This window comes from Engystomops pustulosus, chromosome 5 (assembly GCF_040894005.1).
Source record: "Engystomops pustulosus chromosome 5, aEngPut4.maternal, whole genome shotgun sequence".
Taxonomy (NCBI): Eukaryota; Metazoa; Chordata; class Amphibia; order Anura; family Leptodactylidae; genus Engystomops; species Engystomops pustulosus.
The window spans coordinates 198,092,267-198,109,885 of record NC_092415.1 but is presented as its reverse complement, the minus strand read 5'-3'; the positions used below and the strand labels follow the sequence as shown (position 1 = coordinate 198,109,885).

Below are 17,619 nucleotides of genomic sequence, written 5' to 3'. Positions count from 1 at the left end.
TCATTGGAAAGATTGTGTCCCAGTCTATACAGCAAAGCTGCCAGGAAATCTATGGACAGTGAGGGACATGAGGCAATTATTTGGGCTCTATTGGAATATTTCATCACATTGTACAGGACCAGGACATTTTAGGTGGTTGTTAGGGCCAATAACAGGTCAAAAGTGTCACATGGAGGGAGACACTGTCACCGATCATCAGCCGGTGGTCCTTCTACTTGCCGACGAGACACGCACTCTTAGCCGCTCACTGCCGCCGTTGTGGCTAGTGATTGCCACACACAAAGTAAAATCGCCATTTTTGTTTTCTGTCTTTGCAGAAGTGCCTGACGTTCAGTCCGGACAAGCGGATCACGGCGTTCAGCGCCCTGTCACATCCTTATTTTGACGATTTACAGACAAACAAGAACAGTTCGGATCGTCACAGGGCGTGCGGGCAGAGGGCGGCGGAGGAGGCGACGGCTGAAGCCAAGGGTCCTTGAGCGGCGCTGGTCACATGGACAGCACAACGTTGCCGGAGGTGGACGCACCGCGAGCCGTCAACATGCAGCTTGTCTCATTTTGCTGAGGAACTCTGTTTACTTCATTGAAATCAATGCAAGCCCAGCGCAGCTTTACCTGTGTTGTGTTCAATTTTGTTCATTTTTTGGGTTTTGTTTTTTTTTTTTACTGTCGCTGGGTTGTTGCCAGTATAAAGCTGCTGAGCAATAATGCTGCCTTGAGGCTGGCGGTGCGGTAATAGTCACTGCCGACCACACGACCGACTCCATATCACCAGCTGCTAAAACTTAGAAGATTGTTATTCAATGCTCTTTCGATGACACCTACCTGTCCTGTGCCTTCCAAGAGAGGCAGCCATGTAACCCACAGCTGCCACCAGTGCTATCAGTAGGGCACCCCTCTAGGTACAGCTAATAACCCGTGGTAAAAGGGTTTACATTTACCTCTTATAACACAGTTATAGGTTGTTGAATTTTGGGTTCGGGGGGTTTGGGGTATTGGGGGAGTGATAAACTTCAGCAAGAGCCATTCTGCTGATTGCCAACGCAGGAATGGCTGACAATTCAAAGGTAAGTATACTGGAACGTGTTACTTTAGGAAGTTTTTTTTAATGGGTTAATAAATTTCAATGGTATTGCTCACCATGCACGATGCTGAAAAAATTGTAGAATTCGTGCTGCGGTCACATGTTCTGTTTCAATTGCGTTTGAAAAACGGATTGGGTCGGTAAGGAGCTCCAAGTGTTTTGCTTGCGTTTCAGTTGAAACTCCAAGCACTTCCCAGTTCCGGTTGGGATTGCGTTTCTAAACGGAATGTGTGAACGCAGCCTAAAGGGATTTTCGAGGACTTTGATTCTGGTTCTCTGCATCAATATCGGATTGGGGGAAGGTCGAAATCGCAGCACCTTCCTTTCCTATTCCCTTTACTTATAGTTTAATCCTACGGACAACCCCTGTAAATGTTTACTGGACACTGTGCCTGGTATTCAAACATATTGGACTGAACTGCAGTACCCAGCAAAGCCACAACAAAATATACAGCATTGTGCCTAGGGAACCACTCGGATACTCACCAATCTGCTCATTACAGGATCAAACTCCCAGGACCTTCACAATCAGATATTGATGGCATATTCTAAAAATTAATATTACATCCTTGGAAAATCCCTTTAAGCTGCAGAGTGGTTTTGCCTGTGTCATGTGACATTTATTCCCTTATTAACAATACTCTGACATTGGTCTTTGGTGACTTTCCTTCCTTTACCCCACATAATATGCCTTCCACGTCACCGGGACTGAAACAGCTAAAACAACTCTAATATTAGAAAATCTGACAAACAACTCATAATATCTGAGCTTCCGGGAATCCCTTTAACACAAATTAAACCGAAATTCTTAAGGCTTAAAAAAAAAAAGAAAAGAAAAAACTCCAGGCAAAACTAATCTATCTAGTGAAGATACTAGGGGTGGAGCATGACACAGGAAGTCAGCGGACACCTGACAGGAAGTTCCTATTTCATGCTCCGCCCCCTCAAGCACTGTATTAGGCATTATGGTTTATACGTTTCCCTCAAATTCTAGTTGAGCCCACAACATGGCTGCCTCAGTGCCGAGCATTGATGTGTACACTTTAATCTGTATATGTTTGGGGTGAGGGTGTTAGTGATGTTCAGAGCCCGGCCAGTCTTCACAGTACGATACACGGGGCATAAGACGGAACGCTAGGGGCAAGTTTTAGAAGATGTTCATTTTTGGTGCGTTTCTCTTTTATTTTTTTGTATTTTATATATTACTCTGAGAGTTTTATAGAACATTTATCTAACGGAAAGCGCCAGACGTTGGTTCATTTCTATTTTTTTTTTAAGAATTAATGAGCAATGTATTAAAATGAGCAATAAATAAAGATATTTAACCAAATGGGATTGTAGTAGCACTGAGCGGCAGATGTCCTATGTTACTCCAGGATTCCTCCAGTCCAGCAGCCATTACATGGGACTTGTAAATACCCTTAGGTTCCCCTCCGTGTGTCTTAAAATTTTCTCCAGACATTCTTCACCAACTCCAAATTGTTGCATCCATTACTAGGTGTCACTCCACTTTCCTCTCGAGCCCCCACCATTCCTAAGTAACCGATTTCAACAGTCTGGCGAATTGGCTGAGATCATTCCATGATGTCACGAGGGGGGACAGCAATCTTTTGATGGAGACAAAGTATAATTCAGATGCCGCATATTCACAATATACTGAAATGAACAGTTGTATTGCCTTTTATTGTATCAGAGATCAGGCTCCCTAGGGTTATTTATATACACTTGGGGGCCTGATAAAGAAAGCATAAAATGTTCAAATCACCACACATCCTAGAATAGGAATCCTCTAAGAATGATTATCTCATGCATGACGCCTTAAAGGGGTTGGACACTTTTTAGTAAATCTCATACATGCAGAGACATGTCTACTGGAAATGTACCTGTGTCTTTGCCTTCTTTGAGAGTTTCAGCCTTTCCCTGTTCTCACCATGCTGCCCTCTGCATATACACAACTTCAGTGCATCCTATTGGTATCACCTACACGGACAGACACAAAGGGAGGTGAGAACAGGAGTCATAATCTGCTGCAGCTCCTCCTATTCATCAGGGCACAAATATGTAGACAAAAATCCACGGAGAGTCTGCACACAGCACTAAAGTAGATAGCAGGACGGCTGAATCACTTGATGAACATTCAGGGATTATTTTAAAGCAGTAACGACACATGTAATTTATGTAAAACTAATGTAAATTTGTGAGTGATCAAAAGAATCTACAATCCCCAAAATGGTATCAATAAAAACTTCATCTCGTCCTGCAAAGAATGCCACCTTACACAGGTCGTTACACCAAAGTATGCAGGCACAAGCTGATAATGAGCTACAACCGAATCTTCTGTAAGTTCGCTTTGGCAGGGGAATAGGTATTAGAATTAAAAAGTCTATGGGAACCTGTCGTAAGGTACAAATGTGAAATCCTGATGACAGGTTCCCTTTAAAAAAATTAAGAATTAAAACATAACACAACTATATACATTTGGTATCTATGTGATCAGAACCCAAATAATTAAGGGGAAGTGTCATTTGGACCATACAGTGAAAGCCATAAAAACAACAACATGTAAGGAAATGGTGCAACTGCATTTTAAAGTTGCAATGCATGTGGAATATTTTTTGCAGCTTCCCGGTGCATTACATGGAATATTATCTGATGCCAACAGGAAGTACAATTTGTCCCACAGAGAAAAAACCCCACACACAGCTCTCTGAAAAAGAAAAAAAGTTCTGGCTTTTAATACATGAGGTGTAAAAAGTGGAAAGAACCGTTCAATTCACTCCGGTAGGACTGACGTAGATGAAAAATCTACAGAATTTCCACAAAAGGATGAGTGTACTGGTAGACTTTGTAAAAAATAATACTTTCTCTAAGGAATACATTAAGCATTAATAATATAATATTTATTGAACCTCATCATATTCCACAGTGGTGTCAACATCAGATATAATAAGACTAAGCATGTAATAACATGTCAATCACTGTGAAGAGTCCAGATTACTCTGCCCACACAGTGATTGACAGTGAAGAGTCCAGATTACTCTGCCCACACAGTCAATCACTATGTGTGAGTGGGGTAATCAGGACTCTCACTGTCAATCACTGCGGGCAGGGTAATCAGGACTCTCAGTGTCAACCAATGTGTGTGGGTGGGGTAATCAGGATTGTCACTGTCAATCACTGTGTGGGCAGGGTAATCAGGACTCTCATTATTGTGTACATGTTTAAGCAGGGGGTATATGTCACACCAATATCTACATGATGCCAGAATATTGCACAGATCATCAAACCATTGTTATCTTCATGATCCATATGTCTATTGTGGATGTTCTCAGCAGTAAAGAGGGATCAGCATGGGAACAAGTATTAAGAAGTGGCCACAGCCCTAGACTTTGCTCCTTTGTGCTACAATGTTTCCTCTCTTGGTCTACACCTACATTTTTCAGTCTGTCCCGCAGTCCTAGCTGGTGTGTCCTGGACTTTAATTCTCTTATTGTACTCTGGATGCAGGTAGAGTTGATGGGAAGCGTCAGCTTCCTGCTCCACCGTTGAGCCTCTGCCGCAGTTGTGTGCTTATAAACACGAGGGGGCGCTACACAAAAGGGGGTATTTTAAGCGGGACCGTAGGATGGGGGTAACAAAGGAAGGGGGGGATATACCTTTTTAGCACACTAGGGGATGGGGTTAGGGCAGCGGGTCAAGGTCAGAGCTTGTGAATGAAAAATGTTTAGTTTGCAATCCAAAAAATTTGGAAGGTGTGAACAAGACAGGCGTCAGTGGGCTCCAATAACCTGTTCATTCCTCCTTGGGCCACTGTTGTAAGCTTAACTACTGGAAACACCCAAGACTTTGCTATTTTGGGGGTGCTCAGACCCAGTCACTACCATCACAATCTGCTTGCTGCCCCTGACACCTGCTTATTTATCCAGCTTTTAACTTCAAGAACTGACTGTTCCCTTGCTGCCCTACATATCCCATCCCTGAGGAGCCATTGTGCCTGGACAGTCACTGGTGGTCCCTTCCTCTGGGCGCATTCACACGGTGCGTTGCGTGTTTTTATACGTTTTTGACACATTCCAAAGGCTTCAGCCTCAATCACATGTGAAGTAACAATGCGTTTTAACAAATGCAATGGAAACGTAATGTTACTGCAACATGTGATCAAGGTTAAACTAGCCTTTGGAATGTGTCAAAAACGCTGATCAGGTGTTACCGCTCCAGTAGATAAACAGGCTGTGAGCGCCATCTAGTGGCTGCAGGAATGCTATCAGGGTCATTTCTGAATATAATGCAGATTTTCCTCCGATTCCCCGGCTACACACGGCCCCGTCAGCATGATCACAATCAATCCCGACTACTGTTGTCGGCACCGGCTCCCTGTCGAGCAATCACAGCCTATACTACAGAAAATGTAGTACAAATTGTGAGATACATATGAGGCTTTTGGCGCATACATATGACGTCACATGCCCAATCGTCTTCTCTCGGCGGCTGAGTGAGATGACGTCATCAAGCCGCCTGCTCCCGTTATATTGAAAAGGTTAATGACAGCCGACTGCACGGAGATGAGGTAAGTCCGGGCCCCGGTAGGGGAGGGCCATGTGCACTAAGCGCTCAGTAAGGGTTTTACTATCAGTGTTCTCTGTGATGCTTATAAATAAAGTTTATTGAAATACAATCGCCAAGGCACAGACAGACAGCGTGACGTGTAACCATGGTAACGAAATTAGTATCGTAGAATGAAGCAGATCAATGTTTGAATAAACTTTATTTAAAAATGTTTTAGTGAACACAGTTCTGAAGGCATAATGTAGTGAAAACTCTTCTGTCATTGTACATTTCAGCTGTTGCTCAGCCCATGTAATAAAGCGAGGAGCCATGGCCGGTGTTTTTAGGGAGAACTTGCATCCTTTAATTCATACTCTTGGCCTACAATGTTTTTCAGAAATCCAGGAGACAATGTCCTGCTGTCCGTACATATTAGACAACTTTAATGTGCCCCCCATAGTCCCTCAATGCAGACAACTAAGGGCACAGCAGTGTAAGGACATGTTTCGAGTCCAGCTACAATCCTGGAATATAAATCCTTATTTCACAGTCCTGCTGCTACTGTAATAACAGCATACACAAAGGTCTGATTGTGCATCTTGCAACATCCCCCACCGGGGCCTAGCCTGTTCTCGGGGCCTGGAGTCAGCCGGGGCTCGCAGTACCTGAGTGGCTGCCGGTTGCGGCCTAGGCACGCTAGTGTCACGGTGCTTGGTACGGGGGAACCGGAGGGCTGTCCTACAGCCTGGCAGGTCTCCAGCAGGGTGGTGTTGGCAAGAAATGATGAGGGAGAGGCTGCTATAGCGGATCTCCCTGGGGCAACCCTTTGGTGTCTAGAGTATGAGTCTCTGTGTGGTGGACAGGGTGCCTGTGATGATGGCAGCCGTAGTAGTAGCAGGGACCAGACGGAGGCAGAGGTTGAACAAAAACAACTTACAGTTCTTTATTGGAACCGACAGGAACCGCAGCAACGTGCCTTTAACAGAGTGGTGGAGTGCTGAGATGCAGTTGGAGGAAGCCACAGGAGGTAGATCGCCAGCCTGGATGCAGAGGGCAGGCTGGGAGGTAGCTGTGTCCTAATAGGAAGCTTCAGCTTGTCCTGGAGTGCTTCAGGTATCACCCTTGAAGGTAGGATGATACCCCTTTCCTCACTAACTCTTATCTATTAGCTCCACTCTTCAGAGGCAGGGGCTAGGCTCTTCCTGCTCTGGTATGGTATGCTGGCTGAATAGAGTCTGGACTGGGGTAACCCAGTCTGCTTCTTCTCATCTGAGCTAGGCTAAACTAGTCTCTAGCTGTTCTGATCTGAGCTGAGCTCAGACTAAGCTGTTCTCTTCTCTCTCCTGAGAGAGACTGCTCTTCTCTAGTGTCCTGCAGACCTTCAGGTCTGACTAGAACTGCCTCTAGAACATTCCTGGCCAGGGGTTTTGTAACCTCCCTGGTCAGGTGGTGGCTGCTCCTCCAATAACATCTCAGCTTACATTAGACAGAATGCAATACAAGTGATTGGACGACAGATCTTGAATCATACAAAACACTTAACTCCTGCCCTGCCAGGCAGGAGCTACCACTGCAATGCCCCTGTGTGATGTGATGACATGCTGTGGGACGTATTCGCAAACACTCCTTCGCCATTGCATCGGCGAGGGTGTTGCATACCCCCGGGGCAATTGAAAGAGCCGCCCTCGGCTCGACTACAGATGGTTGGGGGCAAAGGTAGATAAGGGCACTTCGGTGAAGTGCAGGCTACATGATATGTAGGGACAAACCGCCCATGGTCTTGGAGACAGGCACCTGGGTTGGTGTCGGACTAAGACAAAGACGTGTAAATGTGAAGTATGACAGTTGGTCGCTAACGCCATTAAACCGAACTGTACAGTAGGAAAGGTGTGGTGTCATGTCCTGTAATCCACTCCTTGCACCAAGGCCTGTATATTTGTTATGTAAACACTTTTTCCCTAGCGACAAATATAGTGTGTATATGCATTACATTGGCATATGTGACACAATTAAACATTATACAAATGTATAAGTACCTGCCGACTGACATTCTTACCCTTGTATGAGTGGCATCCAGGTGCTATCTCTGTAACACCCCCGGTCCCCTAAGGACCCGCAGTTCACGTGCAAACCTCGGTTTGAGGGATAAGATAGCGGTCAGGGTTTTACATAGAGACGGTCCGACACAGCCACACTACAATCTGAAAAGCCTATAAAAGGTTAGTGCAAACTACTGGCATAAATTGACAGTGTGCAAACATTTTGGTAAATTCTCATTGGCTTAGGAGCCCAATGGGTACACATCTTAAAACGTTACAAACGTTACAGAGGTAGGCTACTCAGGGTAGCAGGATAAAATGTCTCTTTACCTGAAAAGGAAAAGGCATAAAAGTGCATGCAGAATGTCCATACCTAAAAGGAAGGCATTAAGTGCAATATAAAAATAAGTCAATGAAGTAGCAACTTTTCCTTGGAGTTGGCAAACGTCTCACAGAAGGTCTTTAATAGCAAAGTTCATCTTCTGGGTACAGCCCTTGATGTGGGGAAAAGTGCAATAAAGATGCAAAGGGTCTCCTCTTTGTGTAGAGGGACAGAGTCCTTTGTAGGAATCTTCTGTTGTGGCAGAGGAAGGGGGCTATCATAGCACATGACAGTGGAAAATCTCTTGACTGAGATAAATAAGGGTAAGAGTCTCAGGACAGTTTCTGGCTCTGTAGGGATAATGGAAATAAATATACAATATGTACACAGTACCTGAAGAAGGCTTTCAGCCCATCAGGGGTTACTCAGTGTCGCTGGGTTCAGCAGAGACAGGATCCAGCTCCAGCAGGGAATCCTGTGCAGCCTCTGCGGGAGTAGGTTCCGGCTGGGGACACCCGGTGGCAGTAGCAGGTACTGCAGGTCCAGCAGCATCCTCCGGACATGCAGGGGGAGGAGCGCTGTCGCCCGGGATGTCGGCTGCTCCAGCCGGGGGCTCAACTGAGCCAGGGACCACGGAGGGGTCCAGCAATAAATAGATGGGAACCTGCGGCAGCGCCATGGCTCCTTCCAGCTCCGGTTCTTCTGGGGCCGGGTCGTCACCCCATTGGTAACCGGCAAGTGGAGATGTGGGCCTCATCGGAACCTCCGGACAAGGTTCACTAGCCGGGATGTCTTCTCCCACGGAAGAGCCGCGGGATCTGGCAATGCTCCCGGCAGGGGAGACGGTGGGGGTGGCGCCCTGGATCATGCCCGGCCCATGGATGGCAATGGGACCCGTACTCACGATCACCGTGGATGGAGCATTCACGTGGGTCACCGCCCGGGGACTCGCAGCCGAGGAAGAAGAGGTGTTCGGGGATTCCGGCCACTCGTCGTCCTCATACCACTCATCGCACGATGGGTAGCGGTCCTCGTCGGAGTCTGGGATCCGGATCACGCCAGCCGCCCACGGCCCTCGGGGCCCCTCCTGCAGGGAGAACTCAATGCACTCTCCCGGTCTCAAGTTGTGAAGTCTTTCCGGAAGGTCAGGCCTCTTGACGGACCGGCGGGGAATAAATACCTCCCGTCCGGTGTAGTCCTGGGTGGCGAAGCCATAGCCACGTGGCCGGTCGAAGTACCAGACCATGCCGGTGGTGCGGTTCTGTTCCACCCAGGCTCCAGCTGCAGACCGGCCGACCATGTAACGCTGGGCCTCCTTCTCTCGGCGTCGCTGTTCTGAAACAGCGTCTCGGAGTCGCTGGCGGACGGCCTCACCTCGGCCTCGAGGCTGCGGAGGTGCCGATGCTGGGGCTCGTGGCTCCGGTGCAGGCTCGGATCTCCGTGGTTGTCGGGCAGGTGCCGGAACAGGAGCAGGAGCAGCCGGAGGATCAGGAACCATCACGGCGGGGCTAGCAGGCCGAACAGCAAGGACAGTAGGCCTCGGAGCAGGTGGCACGGCAGCAGTAGGCCCAGGCGCTGACTCGACAGGCCCGTGGGCCCGCGGTACCAGCATGGTAGCCAGGAGAGGCACTAGGAACCGCCCGGGTTGTACCTGGCGCTGCGTCACCGTTTGGAAATCCGTCCTGGCGACGAAGGCTCGGGTCAGTCCTCGATGCAGCCGGTGCCCAGCGAAGGGCCTCCGGACCGGCTGAGCAGAGACCACAACCATGGTCTCCAGAACCTCCAAGAACTCCGGTTTCTCCACGGAAGGGAATGGCGGAGGACCCCACATGATGCTGACCTCACTGTCCAAGATCCACGCGAGTTCTGGCGTTTCGTTGAGGCGGGGCAGGAAGTCCGCTTCGTGCCAGAGGGAGGAGTCCAAGTCCTTCCCGCCAAGAGCTGTGGCGGGCTCTAATTTTTCCTGCGCCACAGGAGGCGGGGTTCGCGCCCTTCGCACGTGGGTGGAGCTTGGTGTGTCATCTGGGTTTCCCGCCAGTGAAGGTTTTGGCGGGCTGGAATTACTTGCTGCGCCACAGCCTCTGAGGTAAAATCTTCAGGCGCGGCAGCGCCGGATGTAGCAGAGCTGACAAAGTTCTTTGCAGGGGTTAACCTCTTGAGTGCTGGAGCGGTGCTCGACAGCACGTCGCAGCAGTAATACAGTTCAATGCAGAAACACACAATCACTTGGGGCCTAAACCCGAATGGCAGCAGGGTTAGGCAGCACAGTCTTTTCAGTAAAGGATAGTCTTTAGTGCCAGAATAAGGCACAGAAGTATAAATCCTGTTCGTGACGCCACTTGCAACATCCCCCACCGGGGCCTTGCCTGTTCTCGGGGCCTGGAGTCAGCCGGGGCCCGCAGTACCTGAGTGGCTGGCGGTTGCGGCCTAGGCACGCTAGTGTCACGGTGCTTGGTATGGGGAACCGGAGGGCTGTCCTACAGCCTGGCAGGTCTCCAGTAGGGTGGTGTTGGCAAGAAATGATGAGGGAGAGGCTGCTATAGCGGTTCTCCCTGGGGCAACCCTTTGGTGTCTAGAGTATGAGTCTCTGTGTGGTGGACAGGGTGCCTGTGATGATGGCAGCCGTAGTAGCAGGGACCAGACGGAGGCAGAGGTTGAACAAAAACAACTTACAGATCTTTATTGGAACCGACAGGAAGCGCAGCAATGTGCCTTTAACAGAGTGGTGGAGTGCTGAGATGCAGTTGGAGGAAGCCACAGGAGGTAGATCGCCAGCCTGGATGCAGTGGGCAGGCTGGGAGGTAGCTGTGTCCTAATAGGAAGCTTCAGCTTGTCCTGGAGTGCTTCAGGTATCACCCTTGAAGGTAGGATGATACCCCTTTCCTCACTAACTCTTATCTATTAGCTCCACTCTTCAGAGGCAGGGGCTAGGCTCTTCCTGCTCTGGTATGGTATGCTGGCTGAATAGAGTCTGGACTGGGGTAACCCAGTCTGCTTCTTCTCATCTGAGCTAGGCTAAACTAGTCTCTAGCTGTTCTGATCTGAGCTGAGCTCAGACTAAGCTGTTCTCTTCTCTCTCCTGAGAGAGACTGCTCTTCTCTAGTGTCCTGCAGACCTTCAGGTCTGACTAGAACTGCCTCTAGAACATTCCTGACCAGGGGTTTTGTAACCTCCCTGGTCAGGTGGTGGCTGCTCCTCCAATAACATCTCAGCTTACATTAGACAGAATGCAATACAAGTGATACGACAGATCTTGAATCATACAAAACACTTAACTCCTGCCCTGCCAGGCAGGAGCTACCACTGCAATGTCCCCTGTGTGATGTGATGACATGCTGTGGGACGTATTCGCAAACACTTCTTCGCCATTGCATCGGCGAAGGTGTTGCACATCTCACCAGGGACAATACCTAACATTGGCTGTAGTTTCTCTCTTTAAAGCTCAATCTTTATGATGATATATATGATCTCTCTCACATGTTCCTCCAGGTATAGGCACCACCTCAAGCTCCACAGTTTTTATTTGTCCTCACAATGACCTCCATGGATAATGACACTTGTACAACTGAGAGGATCTTAGACCTCATCCTGAAGATCTTGTTCCTCCTGACTGGAGAGGTGAGTGATGCTGGAACGTCTTGCTCCTTACTGCCAAGTTCCCTAACCTTTGATCCTATGGGGGTGAGGAGACTCAGGCCAGGAGCGTGGCGACTTTTACTATGATTAGTGATGGGGAAGCTTTCATGCACATCGATGGCATCTTGCTTCCTCTGTAATATAGAGCAGGAATCTTTCTACCGCAGGATTACACAGTAGTGAAGAAAACATGTCCGGATAAAATAACTTCCAGCAATCGTCACGTTGAGTCAGGTGAAAGGCGGACGATCAGGGACTATGACACATTCCCAACTTATGTCCCTGTCACACATGAAAAGAACGAGGAGATCCTGCAGCTGACCAGCCAGGTTATTCAGCTTCTAACAGGAGAGGTGAGCACCTAGAGGAGTAACTAGGCAAATCATGTTCCTTATATAACACTGTTATCTTCTTGAAAGGGTTTTCCAGTAAATCTGGAAACCCCTGTGAGTGCATCTCTCTGGCACAGTGGCCAGCTTATGCCCTTTTCGGACGACAACACACCAGATTGCTGCCACAATAGAGATCTCAGGCATGCATTGGGGCACATTTACTAAGCCTTCGCACACCGCATTTCCGTTGGGTTTCCCGACTATTTCCGATTTGCGCCACATTTAACAGGGTTTTTTGGCGCACTCGATCAGATTTTGGCGCAAACGCACCGACTTTCATGCGACACAAATCTGGGGGTGTGGCCGTCGGACAACCTGACTGATTCGGACTGAGCATGGAATGTAAAATTCAAATTGTGTAGCAAGACAATGCAGTCACATGCACCAGGAAGAAGAAGGTGAACTCCGGCGGACCTGATCGGGGAAGAGATACATGCAGGATATCGGGCACATGATCTTAGTGAATCGCGCCGGACTTCATCCTCGTTGGACAACGCACCTTGGGGATTGTGACAGGACCGGGTAAGTAAATGTGCCCCATAGTATTACCACACCATGACCTGGCCAGGAAGCCATGTCGCAAATGATAGGACATGTACTTTTTTTTTTTGCTGTATTGCAGCCGCTCAGCCTTCTATGCAGAGGGAGGGGTGAGGAGGGCTCCCCTCCTCTGCACCCCACTGGGAATTTACTGGGATTCGGCCAAGGCAAGTATAAGGTTGTGTGTGCATGTAACCTTAAAGTGCTGTGCTCGGGGGTCTTTTGTTGTCCCCAGGTCCAGTTATTGAGGTATATATCTGTATTTTAGGTTCCTGTTCGGAGTCAGGATGTGGCTGTATGCTTCTCTATAGATGAGTCGGAATACATGGATCAATACAAGAATCTGTACAGGAACATAATCATGGACAACTACCAGCTCTCATCCCAGGGTAAGGAAAGGGTCCCTCTATGTAAAAAGTGTTGGTTCTTCATATGTCTCCATATTAAGTTCAAGAAAAGTCTTCTACCAACCATGATGAAGGGGAACCAAATGTCAGCTTCCAGATCTTAAAGAGAACCCGTCATGCAAAATAACTCCCCTAAACTAAATATATTTTCATAAACTGTCATTAGAGAGCATTGTCTTTATCCCTTCATTGTCCCTCTACATGCCTGTAAACCTAAGCAATCAGGTGCTAAAGCTGTATGCAAATGACCTGTGAAATGTCCAATGAGTCATTAGCATATTCAAGCTGTCCAGCTTATTCATGAGTGGGAGGTACAGCCACACCCCCAGTGCTTGACTGACAGCTGCTCCATGTGCTTGCTGGTGGCCACGCCCCCTGCAGCCTGTGTGTATAGGAGAGATACAACAGCTCCAGGCAGCCAGGTTATAGCAGAACATGTCAGGTTCATGTGTAGCTGATGTCTGTGTCTCTGTGTATTAGGAGGATGCAGCATGTCAGCAAATACAGCACACACACTAGCAATGCTTTACTATATATTACACACGGGGGGGGGGTGACATCACTGCCTCTGACCATGTGACCAGCCTCATTTACATAATAAAGAAAAGATGATTTTATAATGATTAATGTATGAAATAACTAGATAAAGGCTGGGATGGATCCTTGTGAGCTGCTCCAACAGGTAGTAGTGACAGAGACCTGATGACAGGTGTCCTTCAACAGCTTCCTGTACTTTGGTGTGGTATCTAATTAAAGGGGTTTTCAACCCTTTTAATACAGATCACTGACAGCTTCTTTCATCCTATTGTGGTATTGTCAATGAAGTGCAGACCCCATTTTGGCCCAAGGATTCCTCGTTCAGGCACGGAAGATCTTTTTTTTATATTCTAGGAAAGAAATATAATGATACAACTTCCATGTACAATGGCTTGGATCCTTAATTCTCTACTTTCCAAAAATCATCTTTTCTATGTACCACTTGAATTACTGGCAGATATACAAGAGGCTTACTGTGTGAAAAACATATTGATTGGTCCTGATGCATCTACATACCTTATTATTTATGTTACTATTCACATTTGATGGAAATTTCCAGATCTGTGTAGCTATTACCCCGTTAGAAGAAACAATCAAATCCTAAATCTAATCTAATTAAATGGACTTTTCAACTTCTAAACATAAAAAAAAAAATTGTGCTATCATTATATTTTATTCTCAGCAGCTGAACAAGCAGTTGTGAAGCATGAAATAAAAGATGACTTTATAGAAGAGCCCTTGCACGACTTGAATACAGCGACTATATGGTGACGACATCTCATCCAGTCGTAGTAAAAAAAGGACCAACGTGGACAGACTGCACGGACCATGGAGAACTTGCGCCATTGTTCTGTTCAGAGCGTGGTAAATACTAAGTTTTGATCAAGTTATAGAAGGGTTGTCCCTCCACAGACACCAATGCCCTTACCTGAGGATAAGGGATAGGCGTTAGATCGCTCAGGTCTGACTGCAAGGATACTCAAAAATCAGGAGAATTGGTGACTCAGGGTGCGTTCACACGATGCATCGCGGTTTTTTTTTTTTTTTTTTGCTGCGTTTTTGACGCATTCCAAAGGTTTTAGCCTTGTTACATTGCCAAAGTTACATTGTGTTCTAGCAAATGCAATGGACACACAATGTAAACTCAGAATGTGATCACAATTCAAGCCTTTGGAATGCGTCAAAACTGCAACAAAAAACATGACGCATCGTGTGAACGCGGTCTGAAGCTTCACCCTAATCTTCCCAACAATGATTTGCCTGTGTGCAGTAGTCAGATGATAGGGACCAAGGGATTGTCCACATTACCTCTCCATTAAATCTCCATGAGCAGAGATGAGCGGATCTGAATGATCAGTATCCTCTGTAGCTTCACCTAACTTGGACGTGCTGCTTGATGGGCTGCAGAATCTAAAGGGTCCACTCATCTCTATCCATGAGCAATCGCCTGCCAGGACCTGATGATAATAAGGTCATTGGACATTGAGCAACTCTTTTTCATCTTGTCAAAGTCAGTTCCATGACTAATTGTCTGGAAACCCACATTTATGTTTTCCGATTAATTTACCATGCAGGTCTATCATAATGAAGCTGCAATGAGAAAACCCAGGGTGCTGGATGTCTTCAGTACAGCGGCTTGTATTCAGCATGGGATTCATTGGACCCCCAAGTCAGATGGTTTATTGCAAGGCAGTGTAAAGCCGCTGCTTCCTGGTCCCTCACATGAGCTAAATACTAATAAAAACCATGAAGCAGCTAATAACATCACTCATCCGTGAATAGTTGTTATATTACCTGGATTACCCTCTTCAAAGGGAACCTGTCAGCAGATCCGACCATGCAGACTGCAGGCAGTGTTATTCATGGTCCCTGTAAATCGGTGAAATCGCATATCCATGTGTGTGTTATCAATAGCAATAGGACTGATAAATGTGAATTTCTATTCCAGGATTGTAGCTGTTCCATGTGTACTGGGGATGTGTCCTCACACTGCTGAGAAATTGAAATTTTCTTAAGGAGAAATCTTGATAAAAATGTTTGCAGAGTGCCCCCTCAAAATGAAAGAACTTATCTACATCTTCTATTTGTTATTCTCAGCAGGAGAACTTCCCATTTTGATTCACAAGCGTAATGAAGAAGTTGAATTTGGATGTGACCCGATAGAAAATCCCACAAGTGATTATCCCACCAGGATTATAGAGTCTCCAATCGGTGATGCCAAAGTCTTCTCTGACCTCAAAAATCAGGAACCACAAGTGCCGGGGTACTGGAGGGGCCCACTCGGGCCCCCGGATCAATTGTACCAGTGTCGCTATAAGACACTGGTACAATTGATCACCATCCGGATCGATCACTTTTCTGCCTCTATGCTGCGCTGGTCGGGAGCGCAGCATAGAGGCAGAATCTAAAACTCACCTGTCCCGGTTCCTACGATGCAGCGCTCCGCAGGGTATGCGACGGCTCTGATGCACATGATGACGTCATCAGATCACGTGTGCCGGCTTCAGAGTCGGCGCGTACGGGAGGCCCAGGCCGAAGACAGCTGCAGGCGCTGCTCCGGGGGAACCAGAAAAGGTAAATTCTTTTTTCTTTCCCGGAGGGGGTCAGTGTGTCATTAGGGAGAGGGGGGAGGGAGGGGGTCAGTGTGTCAGCAGGGGGGGGTCATTGTGTCCGGAGGGGGGGGGGGGGGTTCAGTGTGTCGGCAGGGGGGGGTTCAGTGTGTCCGGAGGTGGGGTTCAGTGTGTCCGGAGGTGGGGTTCAGTGTGTCCGCAGGGGGAGGTGGGGTTCAGTGTGTCCGCAGGGGGAGAGGGGGTTCAGTGTGTCCGCAGGGCGAGAGGGGGTTCAGTGTGTCCGCAGGGCGAGAGGGGGTTCAGTGTGTCCGCAGGGGGAGAGGGGGTTCAGTGTGTCCGCAGGGGGAGAGGGGGTTCAGTGTGTCCGCAGGGGGGTGAGGGGGTTCAGTGTGTCCGCAGGGGGGTGAGGGGGTCAGTGTGTCCGCAGGGGGGTGAGGGGGTCAGTGTGTCCGCAGGGGGGTGAGGGGGTCAGTGTGTCCGCAGGGGGGTGAGGGGGTCAGTGTGTCCGCAGGTGGAAGGGGGGTAGTCAGTGTGTCCACTGGAGGGCGGCCCACGGAGGGGCCCACTAAGGCTCTGTCGCCCAGGGGCCCACTAAAACCTGGAGCTGGCCCTGACCACAATCCACATCCGGCACAGGCCACGATGAGCACATGGGCAAAGCGTCTTGTTCAGAGTGCGGTAAATGTTTTAAGTTTCAATCTAGACTCATCGCCCATGAGTGCGTCCACACGGGGGAAAGACCCTTCTCTTGTGTCGAGTGCGGGAAGTGTTTTATTAGGAAGTCACAACCGGTACAGCACACAAAAATCCACACGGGAGAGCGGCCATTTTCCTGTCATCACTGTGGTCTGTGTTTTGCGCAGGAATCGACGCTTACGAAACACACGAGAATTCACACAGGGGAGAAACCCTTCTCGTGTTTGGAGTGTGGGAAACGCTTCACGCTGAAGTCTTACCTGCGCTGTCATGAGAGGACACACACCGGGGAGAAGCCCTTCACATCTTCTCATTGTGACAAAGGCTTCACCCAGAAATCACATCTCTCTGAACACATCAAGATTCACACAGGTGAAAAAAGTTTTACATGTTCCACGTGTGATAAAAGTCCGGTCTGGTCCTGCACCTGCGCCTCCACACCGGCGAAAGACCCTTCTCCTGCGCCGAGTGCGGGAAGAGTTTTATAACAAAAGTGCAACTCGAGCAGCACAAGAGGATTCAGGAGAGAAGCCGTGTCCGGACTGTGGGAAGTGTGTTACACATAAATCTAAGTTACTCGATCATCAGAGAACCCACACGGGGGGCGACCCTTCACCTGTCATCAGTGCGGGAAAGGGTTCACGCTCAAAAGGACGTTAAAGAGACACCAGCGCTTCCACACAGGGGAGAAGCTCCTCTGCTGTTCCGAGTGCGGAAAATGTTTTATGCAAAAATCAGATCTATGTCGCCATCAGCAAACTCATATGACATATGACCATCACAGTCCATCCTGATAAACCAGGGACATTACTCATAGATCCAGGCACCGGGACTGTGGTATCTTCTTATAT

General features: G+C 48.2%; 1 protein-coding gene and 1 pseudogene across 1 annotated transcript in view; both read left to right on the top strand.

Annotated features, from left to right (window-relative positions):
* Positions 1 to 2,414, top strand: part of CDK6 (cyclin dependent kinase 6) — a 93,712-nt gene extending 91,298 nt beyond the window's left edge. Inside the window, exon 8 of the mRNA XM_072154316.1 lies at positions 318 to 2,414. Coding sequence (XP_072010417.1) covers positions 318 to 479 — 162 coding nt within the window. The 3' untranslated portion in view covers positions 480 to 2,414. The remainder of the gene's footprint in view (positions 1 to 317) is intronic.
* A 2,982-nt stretch (positions 2,415 to 5,396) lies between these two features.
* On the top strand, positions 5,397 to 17,562 carry LOC140134164 (uncharacterized; annotated as a pseudogene).
* The last annotated feature ends 57 nt before the right edge of the window (positions 17,563 to 17,619 follow it).